The 24,822-nt window shown below is 43.6% G+C and overlaps 4 protein-coding genes across 8 annotated transcripts in view; 3 read left to right on the plus strand and 1 right to left on the minus strand.

Moving 5' to 3' along the window:
• Shg (DE-cadherin) overlaps positions 1–14,523 on the plus strand; it is a 49,521-nt gene extending 34,998 nt beyond the window's left edge. For both annotated transcript variants that reach the window (XM_076439487.1, XM_076439488.1), the window contains exons 2-14: positions 1,412–1,485; positions 1,779–1,914; positions 1,992–2,230; positions 4,147–4,335; positions 4,414–4,697; positions 5,103–5,373; positions 6,080–6,659; positions 6,752–8,284; positions 8,485–8,708; positions 8,900–9,115; positions 9,193–9,520; positions 9,892–10,044; positions 10,374–14,523. In XM_076439487.1, the coding sequence (XP_076295602.1) occupies positions 1,412–1,485; positions 1,779–1,914; positions 1,992–2,230; positions 4,147–4,335; positions 4,414–4,697; positions 5,103–5,373; positions 6,080–6,659; positions 6,752–8,284; positions 8,485–8,708; positions 8,900–9,115; positions 9,193–9,520; positions 9,892–10,044; positions 10,374–10,516 (4,370 nt within the window). In that variant the 3' untranslated portion in view covers positions 10,517–14,523. The remainder of the gene's footprint in view (positions 1–1,411; positions 1,486–1,778; positions 1,915–1,991; positions 2,231–4,146; positions 4,336–4,413; positions 4,698–5,102; positions 5,374–6,079; positions 6,660–6,751; positions 8,285–8,484; positions 8,709–8,899; positions 9,116–9,192; positions 9,521–9,891; positions 10,045–10,373) is intronic.
• Positions 14,524–14,665: 142 nt separating this feature from the next.
• On the plus strand, positions 14,666–16,222 carry LOC143216461 (adipokinetic prohormone type 3). Its single transcript, XM_076439521.1, has 3 exons — positions 14,666–14,894; positions 14,979–15,189; positions 15,941–16,222. Coding segments are annotated over exons 1-3 (258 nt in total). The 5' UTR covers positions 14,666–14,892; the 3' UTR covers positions 15,986–16,222.
• Positions 16,223–16,364: 142 nt separating this feature from the next.
• LOC143216449 (stAR-related lipid transfer protein 7, mitochondrial) lies at positions 16,365–20,045 on the plus strand. 3 transcript variants are annotated; one of them, XM_076439504.1, is made up of 6 exons: positions 16,365–17,352; positions 17,449–17,609; positions 17,679–17,947; positions 18,244–18,371; positions 18,790–18,929; positions 19,006–20,045. In XM_076439504.1, the coding sequence occupies exons 1-6, from the start codon at positions 16,955–16,957 to the stop codon at positions 19,368–19,370; spliced, it is 1,461 nt and encodes a 486-aa protein (XP_076295619.1). In that variant the 5' UTR covers positions 16,365–16,954; the 3' UTR covers positions 19,371–20,045. The 3 variants fall into 3 exon arrangements, with proteins under 3 accessions (XP_076295619.1, XP_076295617.1, XP_076295616.1); XM_076439502.1 differs by having other exon boundaries at positions 16,365–16,610; positions 16,676–17,352; positions 17,449–17,947; XM_076439501.1 differs by having other exon boundaries at positions 17,449–17,947.
• Positions 20,046–20,159: 114 nt separating this feature from the next.
• Positions 20,160–22,904, minus strand: LOC143216452 (DNA-directed primase/polymerase protein). 2 transcript variants are annotated; one of them, XM_076439511.1, is made up of 4 exons: positions 22,815–22,904; positions 22,261–22,752; positions 21,396–22,189; positions 20,160–21,062 (listed from the first exon to the last, which is right to left on the minus strand). In XM_076439511.1, the coding sequence occupies exons 2-4, from the start codon at positions 22,573–22,575 to the stop codon at positions 20,852–20,854; spliced, it is 1,320 nt and encodes a 439-aa protein (XP_076295626.1). In that variant the 5' UTR covers positions 22,576–22,752; positions 22,815–22,904; the 3' UTR covers positions 20,160–20,851. The 2 variants fall into 2 exon arrangements, with proteins under 2 accessions (XP_076295626.1, XP_076295627.1); XM_076439512.1 differs by having other exon boundaries at positions 22,261–22,737; positions 22,815–22,893.
• Between the last annotated feature and the right edge of the window lie 1,918 nt (positions 22,905–24,822).

A 24,822-nucleotide genomic window follows, 5' to 3' on the forward strand; every position in this document is an offset into this window, starting at 1 on the left:
TAATTTAAAAAAAAATTCATCGCTCTACCTCATTCCTATCGAAAGTTATTCCTTTTTGAAGCGAGGTAAGTCACTTTTACCCACCGTGGGGCGTTGCCTTCGAAAATCTGCCGTCGCGAGTAAGTAATTCCGAGCCCTGATTTAGTCCCTCGAAACCGCCCTCCACCCTTTGCCGCTGGATGGAAAAAATCAGTCCCGATACTTATTGGACAAATCCTGTATACACAACCGCGCCGTATCGAGTCGAGATGCGTCGCGGGTCGCGCCGGGTTCGCCTTCGTCTTCCCTTCGATTTCCTTCCGTTCCCATGCTCGTAGATTGTGATCGACGTTTTCCTCGGGCAGAGGAAACGAGCACAGTTTCGGAGACGTCGTCGGTTGCACGCGGGGCAAACGTATCTTAGGCACGATCGAACCCCGGAGTATGCGGTACACGGTGTAATCGCGTTAAGAGCATTATCGGAGATGAGAACGGACCGAACACCGACGAACCCCGGCTCGCGAACGGGAAACCCCAGTCCGGACGCGTTTAACCGAACCTCTCCGCTCGAGCGACGCGCGATCGTAACCGCGATTACGCCCGTACCATTCTCTTCTATTTTCCGGCCGTGTCGTACGATCTCCGGAACATTTTCTCGATCCTTTCGCGCAGCTGCGACTTCCGCGCGATCTTACGATCTCGCTTGAACTTGATCGAAAGTACCGTAGCGACGCGACGTCGCTACCAGCTCTCTGTACTTGATTTGAATTCATTTATATTATTCTAACTATAATTTATCTAGGGTGTGGATAGGTTGCGCGTATTATTTCCGCCTACATAAGCCACCAAAGTAGGTTAGCCGTGTGAGTAGGTGACCCATCACCCACGATACGCGAGTGCAAGCACGAATTTCGCTTTTTCTCAGCACCGCGAGTATCGACTTGCACGCCCCGTGTCCATCATCGATGTATTAATTGCCAATTACAGCTTCCCGACGAGATAGACACGGCGAACTATTAACAACACCGTATTAACTGAAAATTCGCTAATGGAAGTTCCGCGGCTCGAGCTTTTTCGATCGAACATCGCGTGTCGGCGCAGCGAGTATTCGAACGTTCTCTGTTCCCGATTTGCGCTCGGCAACCCGAAAATTTCGCGGGGAGAAGCAACCCGAAAGAATCGTTAAACGGAGCAACGCAGTTTCTTCGTGGTTCCAATAAATTCCTAAGCCTTCGGCGAATCGTTTGCACGACCACGGATAGAAAGAGAGAGAGAGAGAGAGGGCGTGAATAGGGTCGCGGAGAAAACGTATTACAGGCGCATGTGCTTGTATAGTATACGCGTGCACCTCGACAACGAATTGCGGCTCGCGAGGCACGTACTTCGACGAGGAAAAGATTGTAACGAATCCTGCATCTCCTTTCTGTTTCAGCGGATGCAACGAGATTGAGGCATTCGAGGCACCTGGATACGACGTCGCAGTTCTCCACCAAAGAGGAATTAACTGTGAGTGCTTCTCGGATCCCTCTTGATTCGATTTCTCACCCTCGAAACGACCGTTTTCTTCTCGCGTTTCTTATTCTATTCGACGTAGCCCCGACCACTCTACCGTTCCTCGATGTCTCCAGGATCCGGTATCGCGTCTCGCGTGTCTCTCGAACGATTCTCCTCGAAATACGCGGATAATGAATATATAACGAAATCGGGAATCGAGAACCCCGTTAAATATGCTTCGGCGAACGGCGTATACCCATTTGCTTCTAAATTCGATTTCGATGGTTTCGCTTTTTCTGCTGCAGCAAAGCGAGAATCACAATCACAAGCCGGTGATTTCGAATTGCTCGCACTACGCGCCCGTAGTGAAAGAAGAAGAGGCGGCGGGAACCGAGGTGCTGCGGGTGCACGCCGAGGACAGGGATCGTCCCGAGGATGGAGGTAAGATCTTGATTTCTATTTCCGAGTTACTACTCGGCTAAAAGGGACCGTGTTCGATGAACCTTTGCGATTTTCAGGCACGATCACCTACAGCTTCTTAGCCGCTCACGGGGAGAAGCTGAAGTTCAAGATCGACAATAGGACAGGACTGATCACGACGACGCAGATGTTGGACAGAGACGAACCCGCTCGAGAAAAGGAAGCGTACCTGACGATACTCGCGACCGACAACGGGAAACCTCAACTCGACGACGTGTGCACATTCAAAGTAACGATAGAAGATGTGAACGACAACGCTCCGGTGTTCGACAAAGTGGTAAGCCTCCGAGTCCACCGTGACGATGACCAACAGCCAACAATCGCCTCCACGGATCGGTCGGATTCGTTGGTTTCGTGGGTTGCGCGCGTACCGACCGAACGTCGCGCCGCGTCTGACCGCGTTCGATCATCCGCCGACTTACCCCACGTCGGTCGTTTATCCATTGAGTCTCTCGGGCAGCCTAGATCAGCCTAGATCATCCTAGAGCAGTCTAGACTCTGAACAGGGGCTAGATTCTAGATCTACCGGCTACCGCATCCCATTTTCATCCCCACGAACCAAACCGAACCAACCGAGCGTCCCTGCGACCGATACATTTACACGATTCCGCCACTAACCACCTTTTGCTTGGATCATCTTTCTTTCTCCATACCCAGGTCTTCCGTGGATACGGGTGGAAGGTTGGTCTTGTCATTTGCGGTGCGATTGCAGTTGTTTCGATGTTTATTGTTTCTTGGAATGCGAATGTGAATACGAATGCGATTGCGATTCCGGTTGCGAATGCGAGGGTCAATTCGAATGCGTATGCCGTTGGATGTGTAGACGCATGCATATGTGCCCATTTATTTATTTATTGTGCGATGCGCCAGACGAATTTATTTTATCATCGCCTCCTAGAAGTCAGCCCTTTTTTTTTGTTTGAGGGCGGTGGGGGAATGTCAGTTACACACACCACCTCCTCAGATGACGTCTGGAGAGGGTAGTGTGGGACTCGGCTCCCCCTAGATGGAATTTGGGGAAAACGGGACTATGGGGACTATATCCCTACCCATACCCACTAAACCCCCACCGCTCAAGGCCTCTTGGGCCCGTCGCACAGTGCGCCGAAATGCCTGTTTCTTGGACAAAATTCAATAACTTTTGTTCCGTTTATGATAGAGACATGAAACACAGTGGGTTTTTTTTATTTATATTGAAAGCAATCTCAATATGATATTATTATAAATATAGTCATTTATTTAAACATTGAAAAACGATATTTATGAACAAAATTTTGTTTTATTGGTGGTTTTCAGTAGACGAATTCGCAGTTCACTTCCTCCGAAACTGAAACTTCGTTTTAAATTAAATTTTTTTGATAAATAGCAACTGATCGGAATTGTAGAAGAAATACTAAAAGTTGTATTATACAACTTCTTTATGTGGGCCTACATTGAAAATTTAACAAATACGTTTTGTAGATCTGTGTCAATTGAACATATTCTGAAAATTTCGTCAAAATCGGTTGAAGCAAGAAAAAACAACAGGCATTGAAAGATGTAAGAATTCGTAGATGTTTAAATGGATATGAAGCAACTGACTTTATCGACTTTTGTCAATGGTTCGGCGCACTGTGCGTCGCCTCAAAATCGTCCGCGGTTAACGGAGGTTAACTACTCCTATTCTTGGCTTTTCTCTTAGAAGTCAGCCCACCACTTGTTGAATTCAATAATTTCAACAGTGTGCTACCTTGTGCTCGAATATTAAAACTATAATATAAAAACTAAGACAAAAAATTGAGAAAAGCGATTTTCTGAGCCACTTCTAGGAGACTCTATCATCCAATATCCGGCACAAAAGGGTAGCAGCGCGATCTTGTCGATTGTATCGCGAGGTTCGTTCGTACGCGCGCGTTTTCCTTCCGTAGATCGGGTATCGATTACGCGCGCAAGTAACTCTCCGAAGGGACGAACCGAAAAAGCATGATCCACGGTGTCTGCTCGAACAATCGTATCGCATGCGTCGCTCGAGATGAGATCAAAGGACGCGTGTCCGCGTGCTCGCGCGTATGCATGTACATGTAAACGTATTAGTAGCTCTCTCTCTCTCTCTCTCTCTCTTTCACTCTGCGATCCTTGCCCGAACAATTCGAAACTATAATTTGTTTTAACGATTGCGCGTGTTTGCTGTCCGCTACCGTGGACGACGCGTAGGCGTACACCGAATCGGTACCGCAAGACTTACAGTTGGGTCGCGAAGTGATGAGAGTTTCCGCCACGGATATCGACGACGGAAACAATTCCGTTGTCCACTACAGTCTGTCGCCGAAGAAGAAAGAGGACGGCGTCTACTTCCGGATAGACAGCAAAACGGGAGTGATATTCTTGAACAAAACCATCGACGTGAGTATGGAACGATTAGCCGCGATCGCCTAGAAATCATCTAGACACAGCTAGAACGATGAGTCGAACCCATTGCAGAGAAATCCCGACTACAAATTTAGCATGACCGCCACCGCGATGGACCAAGGGGAGAGTCCTCGATCGAACGTGATCGATCTGGTCATACGGGTGGTCGAGTCGCACAAAAAGGCCCCGGCTTTCTTGCCGAGATCTACGGAACCGATCCGACTCAAAGAGAACTTCAGCGACTATGGTCAGAACATCGTGCGGCTGCCAGCCGTCCCGAACACCGTCAACGACACCTGCGTGTTCCACATGGTCGACGGCAGAACCGTGCAAACTAACAAAGGCAACACGTTCAGGTAAACGGTTCATATCTTTCACCGGTCTTGCTATTCGTTCGTTGTCCATCTACTCGAATTTCTAATCATCAAATCCGAACCTGTATCCTTAAACGGGAGCGGGATGCGCCTTCTCTCTGCTCGATAATGCAAAGATGGGCTTCTTCTCTAGTCAGATCACTAGATCAAAGGATCAATCTAGACCGCTGTCTCCCTCAAAAGTCTATTGAATAATGCAAATTATGCCCCGTAAACGTTAAACTAGGACTTTCGAGGAAGACAGCGGTCTAGATTGATCCTTCATCCAGCGTTTTCGACTAGACCATCTTTTGACTACTCTCAAAGAGCCCATCTCTGCATTACGGAGCAATCCTGGAAAGGAGAATACGCCCTTAACTTTGTTAATTTTGTCTGGATCGCGTTCAGATTGGAATCGAGCGGAAACGAGGCGTTCATCAAACTCTCGCATCAACTCGACTACGAGAGCAACACGATGTACTCGTTGATCGTGAGAGTGCAGAACAAGTACCAGTTGGCCGCCGAAACCGTGGTCGACATCTTGGTGGAGGACGTCAACGACAATATCCCGGTGTTCCGCGAGATGAAGAAAGGCAGCGTCCTTGAAAATGAACCGCCGGGGGTACCGGTGATGCAAGTACGCGCCATCGACGCCGATGGCACGTCCGCTAATAATCAGGTACGCTACCTTCCACACGTTGTATCGTGCATCCTACGGGTCCTTCACCATTGACGATTTTGTTCTAAATGAAATATGTTGTAGTCCATGTGAAATTGATGGAGGTTTAAGTCATCATTTTGCGACGCGCACGATTCGCCCACCTTCTTTTTTTTAATTTATTGCGGCGGTGGGGAAAAATGCATTTACGCACTAGCTTCCCCCTAAAGATGACGGTCGGAGGAGAAGTGTGGCGCACTATCCACTAAAAAAACCCCACCGCACTGGAGACTTGCAACTTGCAACCCCGTCTCCTCCTTTCGTCCAGCGGAAATAGCCGTAGGGTTCAATTGTGACGCCAATTTTCAATTCTCCATCCTTTTCAAGGGTTCATCTCGAAGGGAAAACTCCCAGAAGTATGACCATATTTTTTTCAATATTTAAATCACTCGAAAGAGACGCAAAAAAATAATTATCGAGGTTGAAACAATTATTTTATAATAGCCCGATCATTTCTGAATAAAACAACAAAAAATATAGAGCTCAATCGGACAAACAGTTCCCGAGGTCAAAACTCGCAAAAATTTCAAACTCCGAAGGTCTGTAATTTTTAAACAAATTCTAACCGCAACATATTTCATTTAGAACAAAATCGTCGATGGTGTCGTGAAAATTTGGCATGGAATGACCCCTAGACAGTGACTAATCCTCTGCTCTCGACCGCTAGGTAACTTACGAGCTGGAGAGCTTTCAAGATCTGTTCGCCATCGACAAATACACCGGCAACATCACCACGCTGACGACCTTCGACAGGGAGAAGGAAGACACGTACAACGTGAAAGTGATCGCGGTCGACAATTCTCCGAGCTCGCTGTTCAATACTGGCAAGCACAACAGGGGTGAGCAAGTGTTTCGCATCGAGATCGCGGACAAGAACGACAACGCGCCTCATTTCGACAGGCCGGTGTACACGGCCACCTCGATCCTCGAGAACGCCAACCAAAACGAGGTGGTCACCGAGGTGAAGGCTATCGATTCGGACACGGCTAGCCCGGTCACCTACAGCATCATATTCGGCAACACGAACGACAGCTTTCTCATCGAGGAGACCACCGGCAAGATTCGCGTCAAGAACTTTCTCGACTATGAGAAAATCACCGAGTACAACTTGACGGTGAGAGCGTTCGACGGCTTGTTCAACGACACTGCTCAGGTGAAGATTTTCATCGAGAATGTGAACGACAATCGACCGGTTTTCGGTGATTTCGATAAAAATCCGACCATCGACGAGGAGATTTTGTACCCAGGTAAGTGGCGTCTTCCACGCTATGTGTCCGTTACGGTTACGGTTCGAAAGGGCGTGTTTCCATGATTTTGATTGGTTCGTTTCGTTGTGTAGGTTGCATCACCGAGGTGGTCGCTTACGATCCTGACATAAAGGACCGCAACGCCGATCAGAACATTACGTACTCCATAGTGAAGGAGGATCAACAGCCGCTGATCGAAATCGACAAGGCCGGCTGCCTGAAGTTGAAGAAACCGTTGGATCGGGATCCACCGAACGGTTACTCGATGTGGACGGTGCTGGTGATGGCGGTAGACGAAAACGGATCCCCGAACGCGCTGCAGAGTCCAGTGATGGTGAACATCACGCTGATCGACATCAACGACAACGCGCCGTTCCTCGACATGCCGTATCCGGTGGTTTGGGGCGAGAACAAAGATCCCGGCCGGATCACGGAACTGAGAGCTCGCGACTACGACTCGGACGAGAACGGGCCGCCGTTTCTGTTTCGCATCGACAACAGCACCGCGGACGAGGAAATTCGCGCGAAATTCGAGATTCGTGATTCCGAGCTGTACGCACTGGTTCGCTTCGATCGCGAGCAACGGAAGAGCTACGACATCCCGATCGCGATCACCGACAACGGAAAACCGGCCATGACGGGCACTTCCACCTTGACCGTGATCATCGGCGACGAGAACGATAACGAGATGTCCTCGGGCTCTAGTTCGATATTCGTCTACAACTACAAAGGCGAGGCACCCGCAACCGAGATAGGACGAGTCTACGTGAACGACGCGGACGACTGGGACTTGCCGGAGAAAGACTTTCAGTGGGCCCCGGGCATGTCGCACGACGGGTTTCTCTTGGATAAGAACACGGGCATGATCACATTGCTACCAGGCACCTCGAACGACACGTTCTTCCTACAGTTTCAAGTGACCGAGCATAGTGATAACTTTAAGACTCACAAAGTATACGCGTACGTGAACGTCACCGTGAAGGAGCTGCCCGAGGAAGCGGTAGCCAGGTCCGGCTCCGTCCGATTCTATGGGATCACTGCGGAACAGTTCGTCGAGCCCGACGAGCACGGCGTCAGCAAGAAACAGATGTTCCATGAGAAGATCGCGAACATGCTGAACGCGTCGCTCGAGAACGTGGACGTGTTCACGGTGCTACACTCGCCCCATCACAACAACAGAAGTCTGCTCGACGTGCGATTCTCCGCTCACGGCAGCCCGTACTACGCCCCCGAGAAGCTCAACGCGATACTGGCTCTCCGCGCGAATGACATCGAACGGGAGCTCGAAACCACCGTTCTCCTCGTCAACATCGACGAATGCCTGTTCGAGAAGCAACACTGCAACAACTCTTGTCGCAGCTACTTGAACGCCAGCACGATCCCGTACGCGGTCTTCACGAACACCAGCTCGTTCGTCGGTGTCCGGGCGGTGGTCGATCCGCAGTGCACTTGCCACGTCGCCGAGCCGATCGTTTGCCTGAATGGCGGCACTCCGATGACGGAACGATGCGAGTGCCCGCCCGAATTCGAGGGACCCAGGTGCGAATTTCTCGGCATCGGGTTCCAAGGCGACGGCTGGGCTGTGATGCCTCCACCAGCTCAAGCTTGCGATGAATCTCATTTAGGTATGTCGTAACTAGACTGCGGATGTTTGTGGAATTCTCAATTTTTCTAGACGCATTTGAAGAAAGTGGAATCAAATACAATCTTATTCGTAGAAGCCATAAATGCATCGAGATCCGCAGTCTAGTCGTAACCAATTAATCGTCGCGTTTGTCAGCTTTTTCATTTCGATCCTAATTCTACGCTATCCTGTCGCGCACAGGTCTCGAGATCACACCTCACGTCGACAACGGCTTGGTATTTTATTTCGGACCAATCACCTACAGCCCGAAAATGGGCATTCAGGACTTCATGTCATTGGAACTGCAGCAGGGTTACGCGGTTCTTTACGTGGACTACGGCTCGGGTACCGCTCGGCTCGATCAGAAGCATATCCTGCTCACAGACGGCAAAAGTCACAGGATAGACGTCTACTGGAACAAGAACGTAAGCACAGCTCTTTCCTCCTTTGGTCTTCTCACTTCTCGAATAGGAGCCTCCTAGAAGTTAGCCCCTACTCGTTCAATTAAATCATTTCAACAGTTGGGCTGAGGTTTTACTTTAGAAGTATCACTTTAAAAAAAATTAATGAATAAAGAAGTTACGGTAAATAATAATAAATCTTCTATTTTCTACAGTTGATCGAGTTGACGGTCGACAATTGCGGTACGTCGGCTTGCATGAGTTTAACCGCACCGCAAGGTACCAACGAGTTTTTGAACGTGAACGGACCGATGCAGGTCGGAGGAAGTCTGACCAATCTCGCGCAGCTCTCCTCGCAACTGAAATGGGACCACAGACCGACCGACAAGGGTTTCGTCGGCTGCGTACGCAACATGACTTTCAACGGAAACGTAATGTCCCGAATTTTGTTTGCTCCTTTGCCAAGCCGATCTCGAAACCTAACGATTCTCGCGCACACGTGTTTCAGACGTACAACCTGGGAATGCCCTCGTTATCGAGGAACGCGGACCCAGGCTGCAACCATGGAATGGCCAAGGCGATCTCTTTCGGAATCGACACTAATTTTTTGGTCGCGATTCTCGTCTGCATCGCGATCCTGCTGATACTGTTGCTCGCGGTGGTGGTGCACAGGCGTAAGACGGACGATCTCTACAAGGATATGGATGATATTCGAGAAAATATAATCAATTACGAGGACGAAGGAGGTGGCGAGGTCGACACGGGCTACGACTTGAACGTCCTGCGAACCATTTACGACGCACCTCCGATAGATTCGAAAATGGCGTCGGGCAGAGGTATGCCGTCCGTCTCCTTTCCGTTTGTCCCTGTTTCTCTAAAATCTAAATCGCAAAAACGGGGCCACGATAGATACAATTGGTATAGATTATTATCAGATCACTTCAGATAGCCAGAAATGTAAGATCTCAGTGTTAAATATTGCATCCGAGGCAATACCTTGCATTTGCGAATATAATATCACAGAAGAAACGTAACTCTGGCACTTTATACATAGTTAGAATGTAATACTACTACACAGACTTTTTAACTACGGAAAAGAATTTTTTACTTTTGGCCCGATTTCGGTCGAACTCACGTACCACTGTGCGTCGGTGAGTCTATCAACCATCCTTATACGTTTTCACCATATTTTTCTCTCTCGTTCAAGCTCCCGACGAGGTACCGGACATTTGCGGTTTCCTGGACGGCAAGAAGGAAAGCTGCGATAAGGATCCCGACACGAATCCGTTCGACGACGTTAGGCATTACGCGTACGAGGGCGAGGGCAACTCTGAGGGTTCTCTGTCGTCTTTGGCCTCCTGTGCGTATCTCGCAACGATCGTATTAAGCTATTAACACGTTCCGTGCCACGTGTACCACCGATGGTACACGTTAAACTATCCATTTAGGCTGTGTGCACCACTGGTGGTGCACGCTCATATATTTATTTAATGCACTAAGAACACACATCTATTTTATAACAAGTTTAACTCTGCAGAATATATTTCCACCAGAAGAATGAGGCAACATAAAAAATACAGTATAGAAGAAAGAACATAAGTTCGTTTAATTGTTGAGCAAAAACGGCTCGGCACAGAACGTGTTAAACGATTAGTATTAGCTGACAACTAAATTGTATAATGTTTACAGGTACCGACGACGGAGACCTCAAGTTCAACTACCTCTCGAATTTCGGGCCCAGGTTCCGCAAACTGGCCGACATGTACGGAGAGGAAGCCAGCGACGAGGAGAGCGACGGCGTAGGAGAACGAGAGAGCGAGAGTTGGTGTTGAGCCTCGAGCCTCCAACCTCGAGCCTCGATCCGTTCGAAATTTTGTACTTAAGAACCGAATTTTTTTTTTAATTTATAGTTTTATGTCGCATCAACTGCTAGGTTATTAGGGACATCATACGATAAGTCAGAATATACTACATTATTTGTTTGATAAGTTTGGTCTCCTTGATGAAATTTAGCAGGTCATTTATTTCATTATCGTTTATTCTCGGCGTTCTATCGTCGCCGTCGTAGATCGATCGAAGGGAGCGGCAAACTGCAACGGATATGTAAAATGAAGTAAAATGTATTAGGTCGTTCGGAAAGTAATTTCGTTTTTCGTGTAGAAATGACAATGCCTCGCAAAATCGTGGTATATCTTGACAGCTGACATTTCGAACATTGTTTCCTGCCTTGTAGTGCTTTCTAACCTTTCTAACATTTCCACCACCTTCTGTTTTTATTATTACTGTAAGGGTAAAAATGCAGTGCCACGAACAAAAAAATTGTGCGCTGTTTAAGGAGAGGTTTTACCGTCGGATTCGTATTTTTCCGATTTTTTCGAATTTTTTATGCGCTGCAAATTTAATTTCGAAACAGAAATTCTGCGAGCATGTGGTCTTTAAGTTGTTTGAAAAAATGCAAGAGATCACAGAACAAAATGTCATCAAACTTCTTCTAAATGGTAAAAAATTCGCTTTCATTTTCCGTTGAGAAAACGAAATGACTTTCCGAACGGTCTGATCGAAAATCGCCAGCTATCGTCTCGCCGCGACCCTCTAACTTCGAGACGAATCTTACCCGATCTTATCTTACGTGTCACGTATTTTTGCAACAGAAGACGAAACGCGAATGGATGTTTCGCGCTATGTATTTCCACTGCGACGAACGATGTGTTACATATCTCTTTGACCGGATAGCCACGGCGCATAGCTGACATTCAAGCTATTGCCCGTGTTACGAATCCGTGGATCGACGCCGCAGCAACCACTTGTTGCGCGGATACCTCGCGTAAACGATACGATCCGCGTATCGTGGAGTTTGGCAATCATGCGAGTAACGAGATTCTCGGAATGCTATTTTTACACGGTACATTACATTACACAAATCTATGACCACACCGCACCTCATCGCACCGCGGATTCGACTATATCAATGTTACCTGTCGAAATCGAAATCGGAATATCGATCGTAATCGTAGAAAAATTCTACCGCGAGACGACAGCGACGGAACCGAGAGCAAAGAAGAAACTAAATCGACGACCGAACGAACTAGGGTCAACGCGTTATTTAACTTATAGACTATTTTATTCGTGGGAGTATAATCGGGAGAGCAAGCGAGTATGTGTGTGGGCGTATGCGAACGTTGCGAGTGTGTGAGCGTGGGCGTGTGTGTACGCGCGACACCTAAAAGATCGCATATACGAGTAAGTAGGCATCAATATTGACATAGAGAATGCTGGCGCGAACGAAACCACGCTGAGACATCTAACAGACATTTTTTCCAAGACGCAAACAGAATGTTGATCGCACGAACGTGTTTTTCGAGATTCGCGGACAGAGTAGGGTCGCGAAACGAAGGAAGGGTGCCATACCGTGTAACCGAAGCGAAAACGATGTCGAATGATATCGAACGGTAGAACTAGATGAAATACCGAACGTAAACCGACAAAAAAAAAGAAGAAATAGATCTCCGCCAATTCCAAGACCGCGCTTAGTCTGTGTTCAAAGTAGTAACTGCCCTAACTTGGACGCGGTTGGCTTTCACCCTCGCTTTACTTCTCTCTCGATCGTTGCTCGCCGTGATCCGCCTCGAGAAGCAAATTCTACGAGTAAACGTACATATATAATATATGTACACATATATGTATGTATATATATGTATATATATATGCACATATGTATATGTATATATACATATATTCGTGTACCTATGTACGCGTATACGCACGTACGTGCACGTATATATGTGATAATAATTTGTAAGCTTTTTGTACGATATATCAGTGACGGTATATAGAAGTATATATATATATATATGTATATAATGAACGCGTGCGCGCGTGCCAGTACGAGTGCGCGAGACGAGGCAGCCTGTAGGAGAGCTACTTAGACTGTAGAGAATCGGCGGAAACATTGACGAGGTGCCGATCGTGGTCGTGCCCCTCGCATTTTGCAGTACAAAATACGTTTCCGTTGGCAAACGTCGCGAAACAGATTTGTCGCTTGTCCATGACAAGGGGATACGCATATAGGAGCTCCCGATGAAATCGAAACTTGACGAACAAAGAGAGAAAAAAGAGAGAGAGAGAGAGTGAAAGAGAGAATCTTTTTCCGAACCATTCCCGTTCTAATTGTAAGCATCGTGAACTTCCTTTTCAAACAGGGACTCAAAGAGCACGCCGATAAATCATGCAGATAAAAGAAAAAATTCGAAAAACCACAGATTGTTATCTTATTTGTTTCTGTCAGACGAAAAAAGAAACCAATATCGTGCGCATAAGACCGCACGATCCAAGTGAGAACTTCTATGCCGCGACGCACACCTGTCTGTTTCTCGCTCGCTCGGCGAAACTCTATACGAGAAAATTCATTTCTCGGTGAGATGTCATGAAAATCTTCACTGTGAGACCCGGAGTTTTTACCCGAATAACGTTTCACGTCGGAGCGTGGCGGATCAGACTCATTCACTGCCCGGAACAAAAATTGCGTACGCGGTGCGTCTATAGAAGTTTCCACTTGAGAAAATGTTCGAGGAAGCGGGAAGGAATGCCTGGCACAGACCGGTGGTACTCGTATGCACAGACTTCTTGTATTATACGCTAAGATACGATACGTTACTATATCCCGAGCAGACTGCGGATGTTCATGCGATTTGCAATTTTCGTAGGACCAAGAAGATCGATTTTATTATGATTTTAAGAAATTCTAATAAAAGAAATTTTAAGAAAATAGAATCAGATCAGATCTTATTTTCCGAAGAAATAAATTCAAATCAGATCTTATTTTCTGAAGAAATAATTTCGAATCGTACGAAATTCCGTCGAATTTGATGTTCTAGCATTTCTTGAGAATTTTTAGAAGAGAATTGCATAAAGATGCGCAGTCTAATCCCGAGCAAGCGAGACAGAATGATCTCTGTCGTGTCTCGTCGGACGTGTGACATAGTCGGCGGTAAGGCGTACGTTTGTACACCTCTATCCTTCACCCGCGCGATCCATTAATCGTCATCGGAGATACGTGTAATTTGTTCTTTTTGTAGCAATAAAATAAACTTCGATTACAAAGATCAAATACGATCCATACGACGGCATCGTACGGCGGAACTTTTCCATTGCGTTCATCGATTGGATCTCCCGAGCAGCGAGCAGAAAACCGAGAACCGGTTTAATTAACCGGGTTCGAATCGGGCTTCGCGCGCGTGACCCGCAAAACAATACCGCGAGGGCGGGAAGCCTCGTCGCGCCGCGCCGCCATTGGGAAACGCTATGGGACACTGCGAAGCCATAGGGACACGATATCATGAAATTCTGTTTTAATCTCTCTTTTTCATTTCTTTTTTAATTAAAAAAATGTTCCCCCCTTGGTATACTCGTTCTAGAGGTGGCACACAATAGCATAAAATTTTTTTTAGTGATACAAATTCTCGTATCGGTGAAACTACACTACTGAACAAAAGAATAATGCACTGTGCACATGTTTGTATAATATAGTGCATGTATTTGAAACAAGGAAATCTGCATTTTGTACTCTCTATGTGTTGTGTGCCATCTCTAGTTCAATTGTAAGCAGAAGGACAGATTTTTATTTTGGTGTCTTTTCGCAGACGAATAGCCACAGTGCCTCATACTTTTGTCCAAGTCAAAGTACTTATATCCTGTTTACATTTCTGTCTCTCTCTTCTCTGCTGTGTGTTCCACAAACTCACCCCTTGGTACACTCGTTTTAGAGGTGACACACAACACAGAGAACGTACAAATTGTACATTTTCTGGTCTCAAATACACGCAATATACAAACATGCACAGTATCTTATCCTTTTGTCCAGCACTTTATTTGAAACATGATAGCGACGCGATTCGATTCGACCCCAGCGGACGGTAGCTTTCGAAATCCCATAAGTAGAAATAGTCTGCAAGTTTTCGCAAGTTCGCGTAGGAGAGAAGAGAGAGTTTGGGGGAACGAGGGTTGATCGACGCCGGCGCTATCCAAGGATACCAGAATGGTTTCCTCCTGCGAAGGGATGGAACGAAACTATAAAAGCATGCCTGGTACCGTTCTTCGTCCGCAATCGTATTCATCCCGGTGCACACGGACAATCGAATAAATCGCGGTACACCGATTAGTTATTCTTCTCATTGTCTCGAGTTGTACGTCCGCGACTCGGTGTCCAAATATGTAAGTGATTCGTACGTAACTATAGATTATCTTCGGCGGTATCGAACCGTACCAGCGTTATAAAAAAGAACTTCGGTTTCGTAGGTATCGAAAAATCCGGCTCGGCTTTCTCGCGGTGATTTTTCTGGTATGTTTGATCTTGGTCTCTGGAACTCGAGCTCAGCTCAATTTCTCCACCGGCTGGGGAAAGAGAAGCGAGAGAAGAGGCGCGTCTGATTCGATGGATAGCGTTAATTGCGGTTCGCGGGGCGCGCCTACGCTAGAGCAACTACTGAACGTCTACCATTCGATACAAGTATGTCAAATTCAACTCTCAGCAAGCCAATTTAAATCGAAATTCAACTTTCAATGATTATATTTCAATTTAAAGTTTAATTCAAATTCAACTTTCAATCATTATACAGGGTGGGGCAATAACTATGTCCACTTTGAATACTGTCGTTATTTGTAATAATATGAAAAAATGTTATATACAAAACTTACACGGCATAGAGGTTGGCGTATTGTAACACAAACATTTTCTGCATGGAGGAGATTTCAAGGTCACCTTGGTTTTTTTTTTAACTAGAATGTCCTTTTTTATACCATAGATCGATAGAGTATCAAATTCTGAGTATAAAAGTGTTGACCTCCGTATGTCCTAAACCTAATAGTTAACGAGATATTATCCAAAGAAGAAAGAAAATGATTTCGATAATATCTCGTTAACTATTAGATTTAGGACATACGGGGGTCAATACATTTTTACTCAGAATTCGATAGTCTATCGATTCATGATACAAAAAGTAGGTCTTTCCATTTAAAAATATCAAGGTGACCTTGAAATCTCCTCTATGCCTACACCCATGCAGAAAATGTTTGTGTCACAATATGCCCCGCTCTGTACCGTGTAAGTTTTGTATTTTTCATATTATTACAAATAACGGCAATATTCAAAGTGGACATAGTGATTGCCCCACCCTGTATTTAAATCTAAATTCAAATCTGATTTCCTCACTAGCGTACCCTCGACTGTCGCTCTATCTTTCTTCCGTTCTCTATTGCAGATGGAAGCGCAGAAAATGTTGGATTGTCGGAAGCTGAACGAGTGAACGGGAAGACATTGCGATCGAGCATCGGTGGAAGCATCGCGGACGCTGGACCAACCGAGATATCCGATTCGAACAATTTCGACAACGTGTTCTGCGCAACCTGTTCGTCGAAGGTCGTTTGCCTTCGACGAGCAAAGGTTGCGCGGAAACAGTTTCGTTTCGACCGATCGTAGCTTGTGAAATTAGCGGCACTTACGACAATACAAACAATCAGTAGTACAAGAGAAACAGTTTTCTTAAATCCCCATGTTCATCCGTTTGTTTGTTTATCCATTCGAAATCAGCGCGAGCGTCGACCTATCGAAGTCGTTCACGATTGGTCGACTGGTCGGAATCGTTTGCGAGAATCGAACGAGTGGAATTCTTTTTAAACGTTCTCGCGTCAATTTTTAACGCAATGAAAGCGAACGCGTCGTCGTCGTTTGACACTGCGAATTTACTGTGCAGAAAACGTACGATACATCGCGAGAGAAATTGATAAACGATTGTAATCGAAACCAAACCGTTGGATTCGCGTCGATCACAACGGACTTTAATATCGATATTCGTCGGCAAACTTGGCATGCGCTGCATCTACCAATCTAAATTCATACAACGATGTCGAGTTGTACTACGCACTACTCACGTATGTACATTCTCATTACTGTCGATGTAGTAACGGAGTCAATTATCTATTTCCTACGCGTACAGTTGCTCAATGAAAAATGCTTTGAAGACGCTCGAACGATAGGCTTTTCGAGATAAACGAGAATCACGTTCGTCGAACAACCGCTGTTCGCAACCTTTCGGAGGGAGAGATAACCTATAAGAGAGAGTTGCTCGAGATTTTCGCTCGGCAAAATTGTCGGCGCAACGTGACTGCCGCCGGAGCGAAGCCAACGTTGTCCATGTTCAACCGGTAACGAAGCTTTTCGAAGCTGATTTTCCATTTCCATCGCATCGAAGCCAAGCAGAGGAGAAATCACGACGATGTACACCGTGCAATTGTCTGGTTTGTTGTTGAAACAATTTCACAGAGACTACGTTCGATACGGTACTAGGTTAGCGCCTCCTTTCCGGTATTACGGAAACTATGGAAAATTCCGTGAATGTCGAAAGAGGATAAGCGTTTGGCTGAAAGAGCACAGCGGTCGGGTGGCCGAAGCTTGCACACAACAGTTCGAATTCATTGCCGCGCAACGTGTGCGAAGGAGCTTGCAAATATTTCACTTGTACACAAGAATATGGGAGAAAACGGCGCTCAAGGAGTTCATGAAATCCTGGAGGAACCGTGCCTTCAGGAATGGTAGACGCTTCATCACCAGCAGTATCGGAGTGGCAGTGTTTAACTGGGACCGTGAGAGGATAAACGAAAAAGAGTTGAATAGGTAAATGCATCTGATCTCTTTATTTCCTCTCCGTTGCTTTTCTTTTTCTTCTCTTTGTTTCTCTTTCGTTTGTCCGGTACTCAATATTTTTGCCAGTTACAAGCAGGAGATCGAAGGAATTTACAAACTGAGAGACACCACGGTCGTTTGTCCGAATTGCCATCTGAGAATCGTGATAGATGTCCAACAACCCGGAGTCAAGTATTGTACCTGTCAAGATAATAAAAATAAATCCGATGCAACGTCAAACCAAGACGGTAAGCTTCTCGTCTTTCAGAAAACCTTCAGAACGCTTTTCCAACTCGTTTATTTTCCCATTTACACAGCAGAGGGATGGATGCCGTACCTGGAACGGGAAGATATGCTAATCTGGAGAAGACAGGAACCAAATTCTGGTGGACTGTTCGCCTACAAAGTGTACGGTTCGTTCGCGGAAGTCAGCGCTGAGGATTTTCTGCAAACGCAAATAGACGTCGAATATCGAAAGCAATGGGATCCGATTGCACGAGAATTGCGAATCATAGACAGCGATCCGATGTCGGAAACGTCGATAAACGATCGTTCCGACGTTATATATTGGGAAACTGAATGGCCTGTATGGGATAACCGTTTTATTTTGGGTCCCATGAACATCACCGACTCAGTTTTCACCGACAACGACTTTGACCGTCGACGAATTTAACAGATAACGATTTTAGTCGACGACAGTATTATCCGATAGTAACTAGAGCTAGTACCTTTACTCAGGTATGTGAGATGACCGGCTACCCTGTGTCGGTGATTTGTATGGGACCCTTTATTTTTACCTTATTCTCGTTACCGGCGTAACATCCCGCGATCCACGACCGACATACAAATTCCTAATAACATAATCACGCGGTTTCCTTTCAGGCGTTATTCTCGAACAGAGACTACGTGTATCAACGAAGATGGGTGGTGGACAAAGACAGGCGTTTAATAATCATCATCAGCAAGGGAACGGAACATCCTGACGCGCCGACCAGACCTGGGATATACAGGTATACAGATAGAATCGTGATAATTTCTCGTTACTCGTCGAGCACCAATTTTGAATCGTTTAACACTAACCGTACCGAGCACAAAATGCGACTGCTATACATTGTTTTATAAAAATAACAATTCTTGCAATTTTTATAAAAACACGTGCCTGAATGAAGAAACTCATTTAATAATGGAATTGTCCTTGCAATGATTATAAAGTAAAAAATGTGACACCGGTCGTAGTACGGTTAGTGTTAAGTAGCGCGCGTATAACTACGATATCGTTAAGGAGGCCGATCGATCTTTTCTAGTTTCGTATTTCATTACGGAATCGCCTAGTTCAATAAGTATTTGGACTGCCAGAATTAAATATGAAAGTAGGAGAGTCTAAGGTTCTCCTTAATCAATGAGTAATCTGAAGTCTGTACGTAACAGAGTCTCGACATATTGGTCGTACATGGTGATAAGGCCGTATACAGAATTCCACCAACCCGGCATTGAATTCGGGTTGACCTACTTCGACGATCCTGGCGTAAATATACCATCCACGGTTACCGCATGGGTAGCGATGACAGGTAAAAAACGTTTCCTTATGCGCCAGTTACAACACGACGAGAAATCTATTAATTAACTCGCATACTTCTTTGTTAGGATTACCAAACTTCTTGATCCGTATGAGAAAAGCGTCGAAGAATTATAAACATTACAAAGAAAGTATCGACATGATCGGTGCCAGTTACCTTTCGCTGAAAAAGGAAAACGTTCTCGAGGATAAAGTTGCAGAAAACTCGACTCCAAATTTGGAAAGCAACGAAACGATACGCAACGAGATAACCGATGTCGCCGAAAAAACGAAAGAAGTGTTCAATTTCGAGGAAAACCGACAAGAACATCAAGGAGAAAACTGTACGAACGAGGAAGGCGTACAAAACAAACAAGACGAAGATGGCACAGGCTTGAACAAGGAAGGCAAAGGATTGTTAGATTATTTTTTCCTGGCTAAATTGTTCGCATGATAAGGACATTTTGCGAGTGCTGAGAATACAGAAGATTGGGTACCGCTGATACAAAGATATTCCCACAATCCCGAAATGGGCAGAACGAACTGAGAATCTGACAACGCTCGCCGACAAAAGTCAAATTGTGTCTAATCGAACGCACAACGTGAAAACGCGTGCCAAACGATATTCTGCTCTGACGACAACACTTTTTTAAAAACGATCATCTCGAGACTGATTCTTCTCGTGTTTCTATACTCATCTACATAGTTCACGTGTAATCGAGAAAATCACCACTCGTTACCGTATACAAACGAATTTTATTAACGGAGAATATTATCAAGTAAATTTTACACGATGATACTAACTGGAATTGTACAAATCAAAATATTTTGTTGTACATTTAGCGAATGTAGTCTAAATATAGATGTATAAAATAGCAGATTTATTTAATATACGCATGTACATATGTACGTGTACGCGTGCAATATTATTGTATAACGTAACATGCGCGCGTGTTTGTATGTATAGGTGCGTGCGAGCGCGTGCTGACTGTCTGTTTTTCTGTCTGCCTGACTGACCACGTGTACGTATATAATATACATATACAATTGGTATATGTATAATGATAATATTAAGTGGACACCCTTAAAAATTGCATAACTTTTTTAAAATTGGTCCAAAGGACTTGAACTTTTTAAAAATATTAGACCGACTAGTTTGCTAGAGAATGGGTAAACAAAAATTTGTTTAGATTTTGTCAACTTTTTTATCTGACAATTCAAAAAATGCGTTTCGAAATCGGTTAATGTTGCAATGAGCTACAAACGTTTATAGATGATGACAAGGCTGGAAATCTGTGATTTTCACGGTGAGAAACATATCTTAAGCTCTTTACAACTTAAGCTCTTATCTTTAAACGTATATAGAGCTCATTGCAATGTTGACTGATTTCGATAAAACTTTCAGTATGCAAGTATGCATACAAGTTACCGTAATCTACAAAACGCATTTTTCATTTATTGTTACGACCAATTCCAATCTAAACAAAGTTTTCTTTACTCGTTCTCTAGAAAACTAGTCAGTCTAACATATTAAAAAAATTCAAGTCCTTCGAACCAATTTTCGAGTGTCCACTTAATATTATCCCGACTGTATATATCGTGTAAAATCTTCCTCTCGGGACTTAATTTTATGGCACATACAGGAACTCGCATATAATACTTCTTTTATACGCTGGAAACTTGAATCGTTCGGTACGAGACGTGCGATATTGCACAACAACTTTGAACTTTATCGTGAACGGTGTACATTCTCTGTATGAGAAACATTTTCGGAGAACTCTGGAGAGAAGTTGTGTATCGTGTACCTGAGACAACGCATTTCATTCAGTCTTATTTCCACATATGTGTACGTTTCTAATCTATTGCCTAATCTTTTTTTTTTGTTATCTCTATCCTAATAAAACATTTTACCACAATCAACGCCAATGTCCTGTATTATAGTACACCCTCCATCGGAACGCAACTTAAAAGCATATCGTCTCCATCGTCGATTTGAAAGCTAACTTCTTCCGGTAATTTCTTCAGTTCCGATTCGAAACCTGAACAATCTTCGTCGTGGCACTTCTGATATATTGTCTTGTTGCTCAAATCTACGATCAAGAAAACGTTGTTGCTCTTATGACACCTACCAATATTCTCGCAGTATCTGTAAACCAAAGATTTCAAATGTTATTTTGTCGATACATTTTCTTAGTTGTAGTTTACGACTGTATGTTATTACTAGACAGTGAATTTTATGCATTTATAACAGAAAGGAATAGGTGTAATTTAAAACAGTAAAACCATTAGAAGAATTGAAAAATACTGTTATATTATGTTGAAATTGTTAAACATATTAAGAAAGAAAACAAACTTCTATTTCACTCCAGTTTGTTGCGATTCAGATAGAAAATTTTTATATTGCATCCATTATATTTGCAAATTTGCACATTATATTGCAAAGATCCACTGTCTCGTTATTACCTGTATAATTTATTACCTGTATCCGGTTGTCTCGTAAATTAACACTTTGTCAGAATCGGAGTAGTATCTGCATATACGTATTTTACCAGGATGTATCTTATCACGTACATACTTATCCAACAGTGCATACTTTGAATAACTACTGTTACTTCCCTGGCGAATAAACTTTGGTATATGCATTTTGAAACGTTTCGCTTCTACTGTGCCAACTTTCCCATATTGTAAAAGTATTAAATCAGACTTAGAAGCAAAATAAGTCACCAACGAGTCCATGAATATGTTCAACTCTTTATCTCTATATAAATTCGAAGGAATATATTTAGAGTCCCTCGAGATCTCCAAATTGGATTGTTTTCCCCATTTCGTAGATTTGTAGATTCTAAAATGTCTATTTTTAGTGTAGACCGAGGTGTCTATGAACAGACTACTACCCTTAGGTGTCTTCACTAATAGCTGTTCCAGTTTTGTTCTATCGAAACAACTTAAAACATTATGTTCGCTATCCTTCATTGAAATATAATTGCACACATCTTGGCATATAGATTTGACTAATCTACCAACATGGTAGTTGTCTTTAAATCCTATGTCTTTGATATTAAATATAACATGGCGGCTAAACTTTTCCGTTGTGCTAGAGTCCATATTCAAAGCATTGTACTTATTACACGGTAAGCCGTAATGGTTAAGCAGATAAGCGCAGATGATTTCGATTATCGTGTCGGTCATGGAAGGACCATTGCTTTCTGGATTTAATTCAATCAAGTATTCCAGGTCCAGATACAGACGGCAAGGAGTGTTCTCCGGTATCACCTAGTTCAAGATCTAGACGTTATTGCATGTATACGCTAATTGATACTAACAATTCCATGAGACTTTACTACCTCGTACGAGCATCTCTCCTCCGGAGGTCGATGTTCGTAATGCCACCAATACATCTCGGGATGAGCTACCACAAATTTGCGGTAACCATTGTCAACTTGGTAGACAAAGGTGCAAAGCATATCAACGGTTGTGCTTTCTTCAAACGCTGTAACGAGTGCGAGTGCCTGTTTTCCAAATTCTCTCCAAATATTCGGAGGTCCTAAAATGTGCGATGGCATTTTACGATGTTTTTTCACCCAAGACGGTACCCTCTGGATCACATCTTTTGAAATGATTTCCTTGTTATAGAATTTGCACGGACTGATCGCACTCATAATGATGACTTGTCTTTATCCTGGTCCTTTGAAATCAGGCAGTTTGTTTCACACAAAAACTGTTAGTGTCTCCTCCTGTTTATGTTTATTTTAGGTGCCAGTTTTTTCTTTCCCGCCAACAGGGAATTCACGCGCCACGCGCACGTATCGTGAGAACATAACCTGAAACTCAGACATCTGAAACGACATAAGATAAATTAATAAGTCAAAATTTGTTTATTAACTTTGTTGTTACGTACGCGTCCACTGTCATTGATTGCGCTATCTTTGAATTTGTTTGAATAATATTGAATGTTGTGACAGGATCGTCGATTTTGAATGGTCGAGTGGCGCCATCTGTCGTGGCGGCTTTTCAAACTAAATTTCCATGTCATTTCCGTGTGTAAGACAAAGACAGAGATAGTGCGTTAGAAGGAACAGGCCCTCCAGAAATGGTTAATAACTAATTGATTAGATACAAAATGCGCACAAAAATATTACAGGAACGTTGCCGAAGGTCCATTCTACATTCTTTAATCATAAATCTTAGCAAATGAAGCCTGTAGAGATAGCAATTAATTATTCACTGGAGACCTGTCAGATTATTTAGGATTATTTTAGAACAACTCTTCGAATAATTACTGATAATTACTTAATTGAGAACGGAACCTGATCAAAAACTATGTATGAATGTCGCTGAAAGTTCACTCTATGTTCTCCATGTGCAAATGTTCACAAATTATGGTCGAGTATCGAGATATACGTTAATTTTCTAAAGCTCGTGTGAACAGGTATCAGGAGCACACGCGGCCATTTTTCAAAGTAGGTGGCATGATTTGAAAATCTCTCTATCCTTGTCGCCCAGTTCACTCTCCTTGTCTTACACATTACGATATTAGGAGAAAGTGACAGATCCTCGAAAAATTGTTAATAACTAATTAATTAGTTCCAAAGTATGTGCAGAATTCGCACAGGAATGTTGCTGGAGGTGCATTTTACATTCTTCGATCATAAATCTTCATAAATTACGTCTATAAAGTTATCAATTAATTTGTTTGTCCGAATAGGGCTAAATTTTTATAAGGTATTCAGGACAATGCTTTCGAAAATTGTTAATAATTATCTAACAACGCATTTAAAATGCAATGTGAAAGTAGCTGAAGGTCAGTTTTACTATATCCGATTGCAAATGTTTATAAACAATTGCTGGATAACGAGTTATTAATAAATCATCCATTGATTCGATGGTTTTGTCGGATACCTCCTTGCGCATCTTCGTCTCCTAATACTTATCAGGGGTTTCGAAGCCCTGCAAAAAAGTAGGTGGCACGAGCCTTGCGTTCTCTATCCTTGTCTTACACATGGGAACGATACGGGAAAGTTAGTTTCGAACGCCACAATGGATGGCGCCACCATCGCGCCGATATTATGGCGCCTTTCGGTTTGAGTTTAAATTTCTTTCCAGATAACAGCGCGTGTATTTAGATGATTATTCTCCACTTTCATTGTTTAACCACTGTCGATGCTTAATATCTAACAAAACCACTGTCTTGCGACGATGTCTTTTGTCAAAGTGTACCACATGTGGCGTGACGATACACATTTTATAGAAAAGTGACTTCCAGTCGAATCTAAATGAAGACAACATTAGGAATTCACCTTTCTGCAAATCAATTTCAACCTGTTACAAATGAAGCATTTTTAAGTAAGTTTTCGTAAAAAAAATCAAGTCTCAAATGTAAATTAATTGTTAAGAAATTCAAAATTTGTAATAAGTAAATAATAATAGATATGAACATAAATAAATAAATAAGTAATTAATTTTAAGTATTCTTAATGCGTGAAATTGATTTGCAATATATAACTTTATGTTCTTGTTTCTCATCCTAATGTTAATGTTAATACTATACCTACCGGAAACCTATCAATACACTTTTTAATGACTGAACTGTATGTAACAAATGCTGAATAATTTCATTTTAATAACAATTTCAGAAGTAGGTGTTACTTAAGATTGTGAGTACTATATGTATATAAAGTACGGGGTTGATGCGACCACGTTAAAATAAACTATAAATAATAAACCATATCAAAGTGTGCAGATATTTCTTGGGATGCGGTAAGGTTTACGGTGGTTATAACAAATGTGGGTATAGCAAAGTAGAGAGAGAGGGAGATGGGAACAGAATGAATCCCGATTAAGAAGTTCCGCATTAAAAAGTTCTGGATTAAGAAGTTCCGGATTAAGAAGCAGCGGTAGATTAATGA

Source organism: Lasioglossum baleicum, chromosome 15 (assembly GCF_051020765.1).
Source record: "Lasioglossum baleicum chromosome 15, iyLasBale1, whole genome shotgun sequence".
Taxonomy (NCBI): domain Eukaryota; kingdom Metazoa; phylum Arthropoda; class Insecta; order Hymenoptera; family Halictidae; genus Lasioglossum; species Lasioglossum baleicum.

What these genes read in the sequence shown, in the direction of transcription:
- LOC143216461 (XM_076439521.1), top strand. An exon ending in ACGTCTACCATTCGATACAA is followed by an intron (nt 15,190 to 15,940) that starts GTATGTCAAATT and finishes TCTCTATTGCAG; the next exon opens with ATGGAAGCGCAGAAAATGTT.
- LOC143216449 (XM_076439501.1), top strand. Translation starts at nt 16,955, where the DNA reads ATGTACACCGTGCAATTGTCTGGTTTGTTGTTGAAACAATTTCACAGA. An exon ending in ATTGGGAAACTGAATGGCCT is followed by an intron (nt 17,948 to 18,243) that starts GTATGGGATAAC and finishes GTTTCCTTTCAG; the next exon opens with GCGTTATTCTCGAACAGAGA. An exon ending in ACCAGACCTGGGATATACAG is followed by an intron (nt 18,372 to 18,789) that starts GTATACAGATAG and finishes TGTACGTAACAG; the next exon opens with AGTCTCGACATATTGGTCGT.
- LOC143216452 (XM_076439511.1), bottom strand. Translation starts at nt 22,575, where the DNA reads ATGAGTGCGATCAGTCCGTGCAAATTCTATAACAAGGAAATCATTTCA. An exon ending in AGGAGAGATGCTCGTACGAG is followed by an intron (nt 22,190 to 22,260) that starts GTAGTAAAGTCT and finishes ATCTTGAACTAG; the next exon opens with GTGATACCGGAGAACACTCC. An exon ending in TACGAGACAACCGGATACAG is followed by an intron (nt 21,063 to 21,395) that starts GTAATAAATTAT and finishes TTTGGTTTACAG; the next exon opens with ATACTGCGAGAATATTGGTA.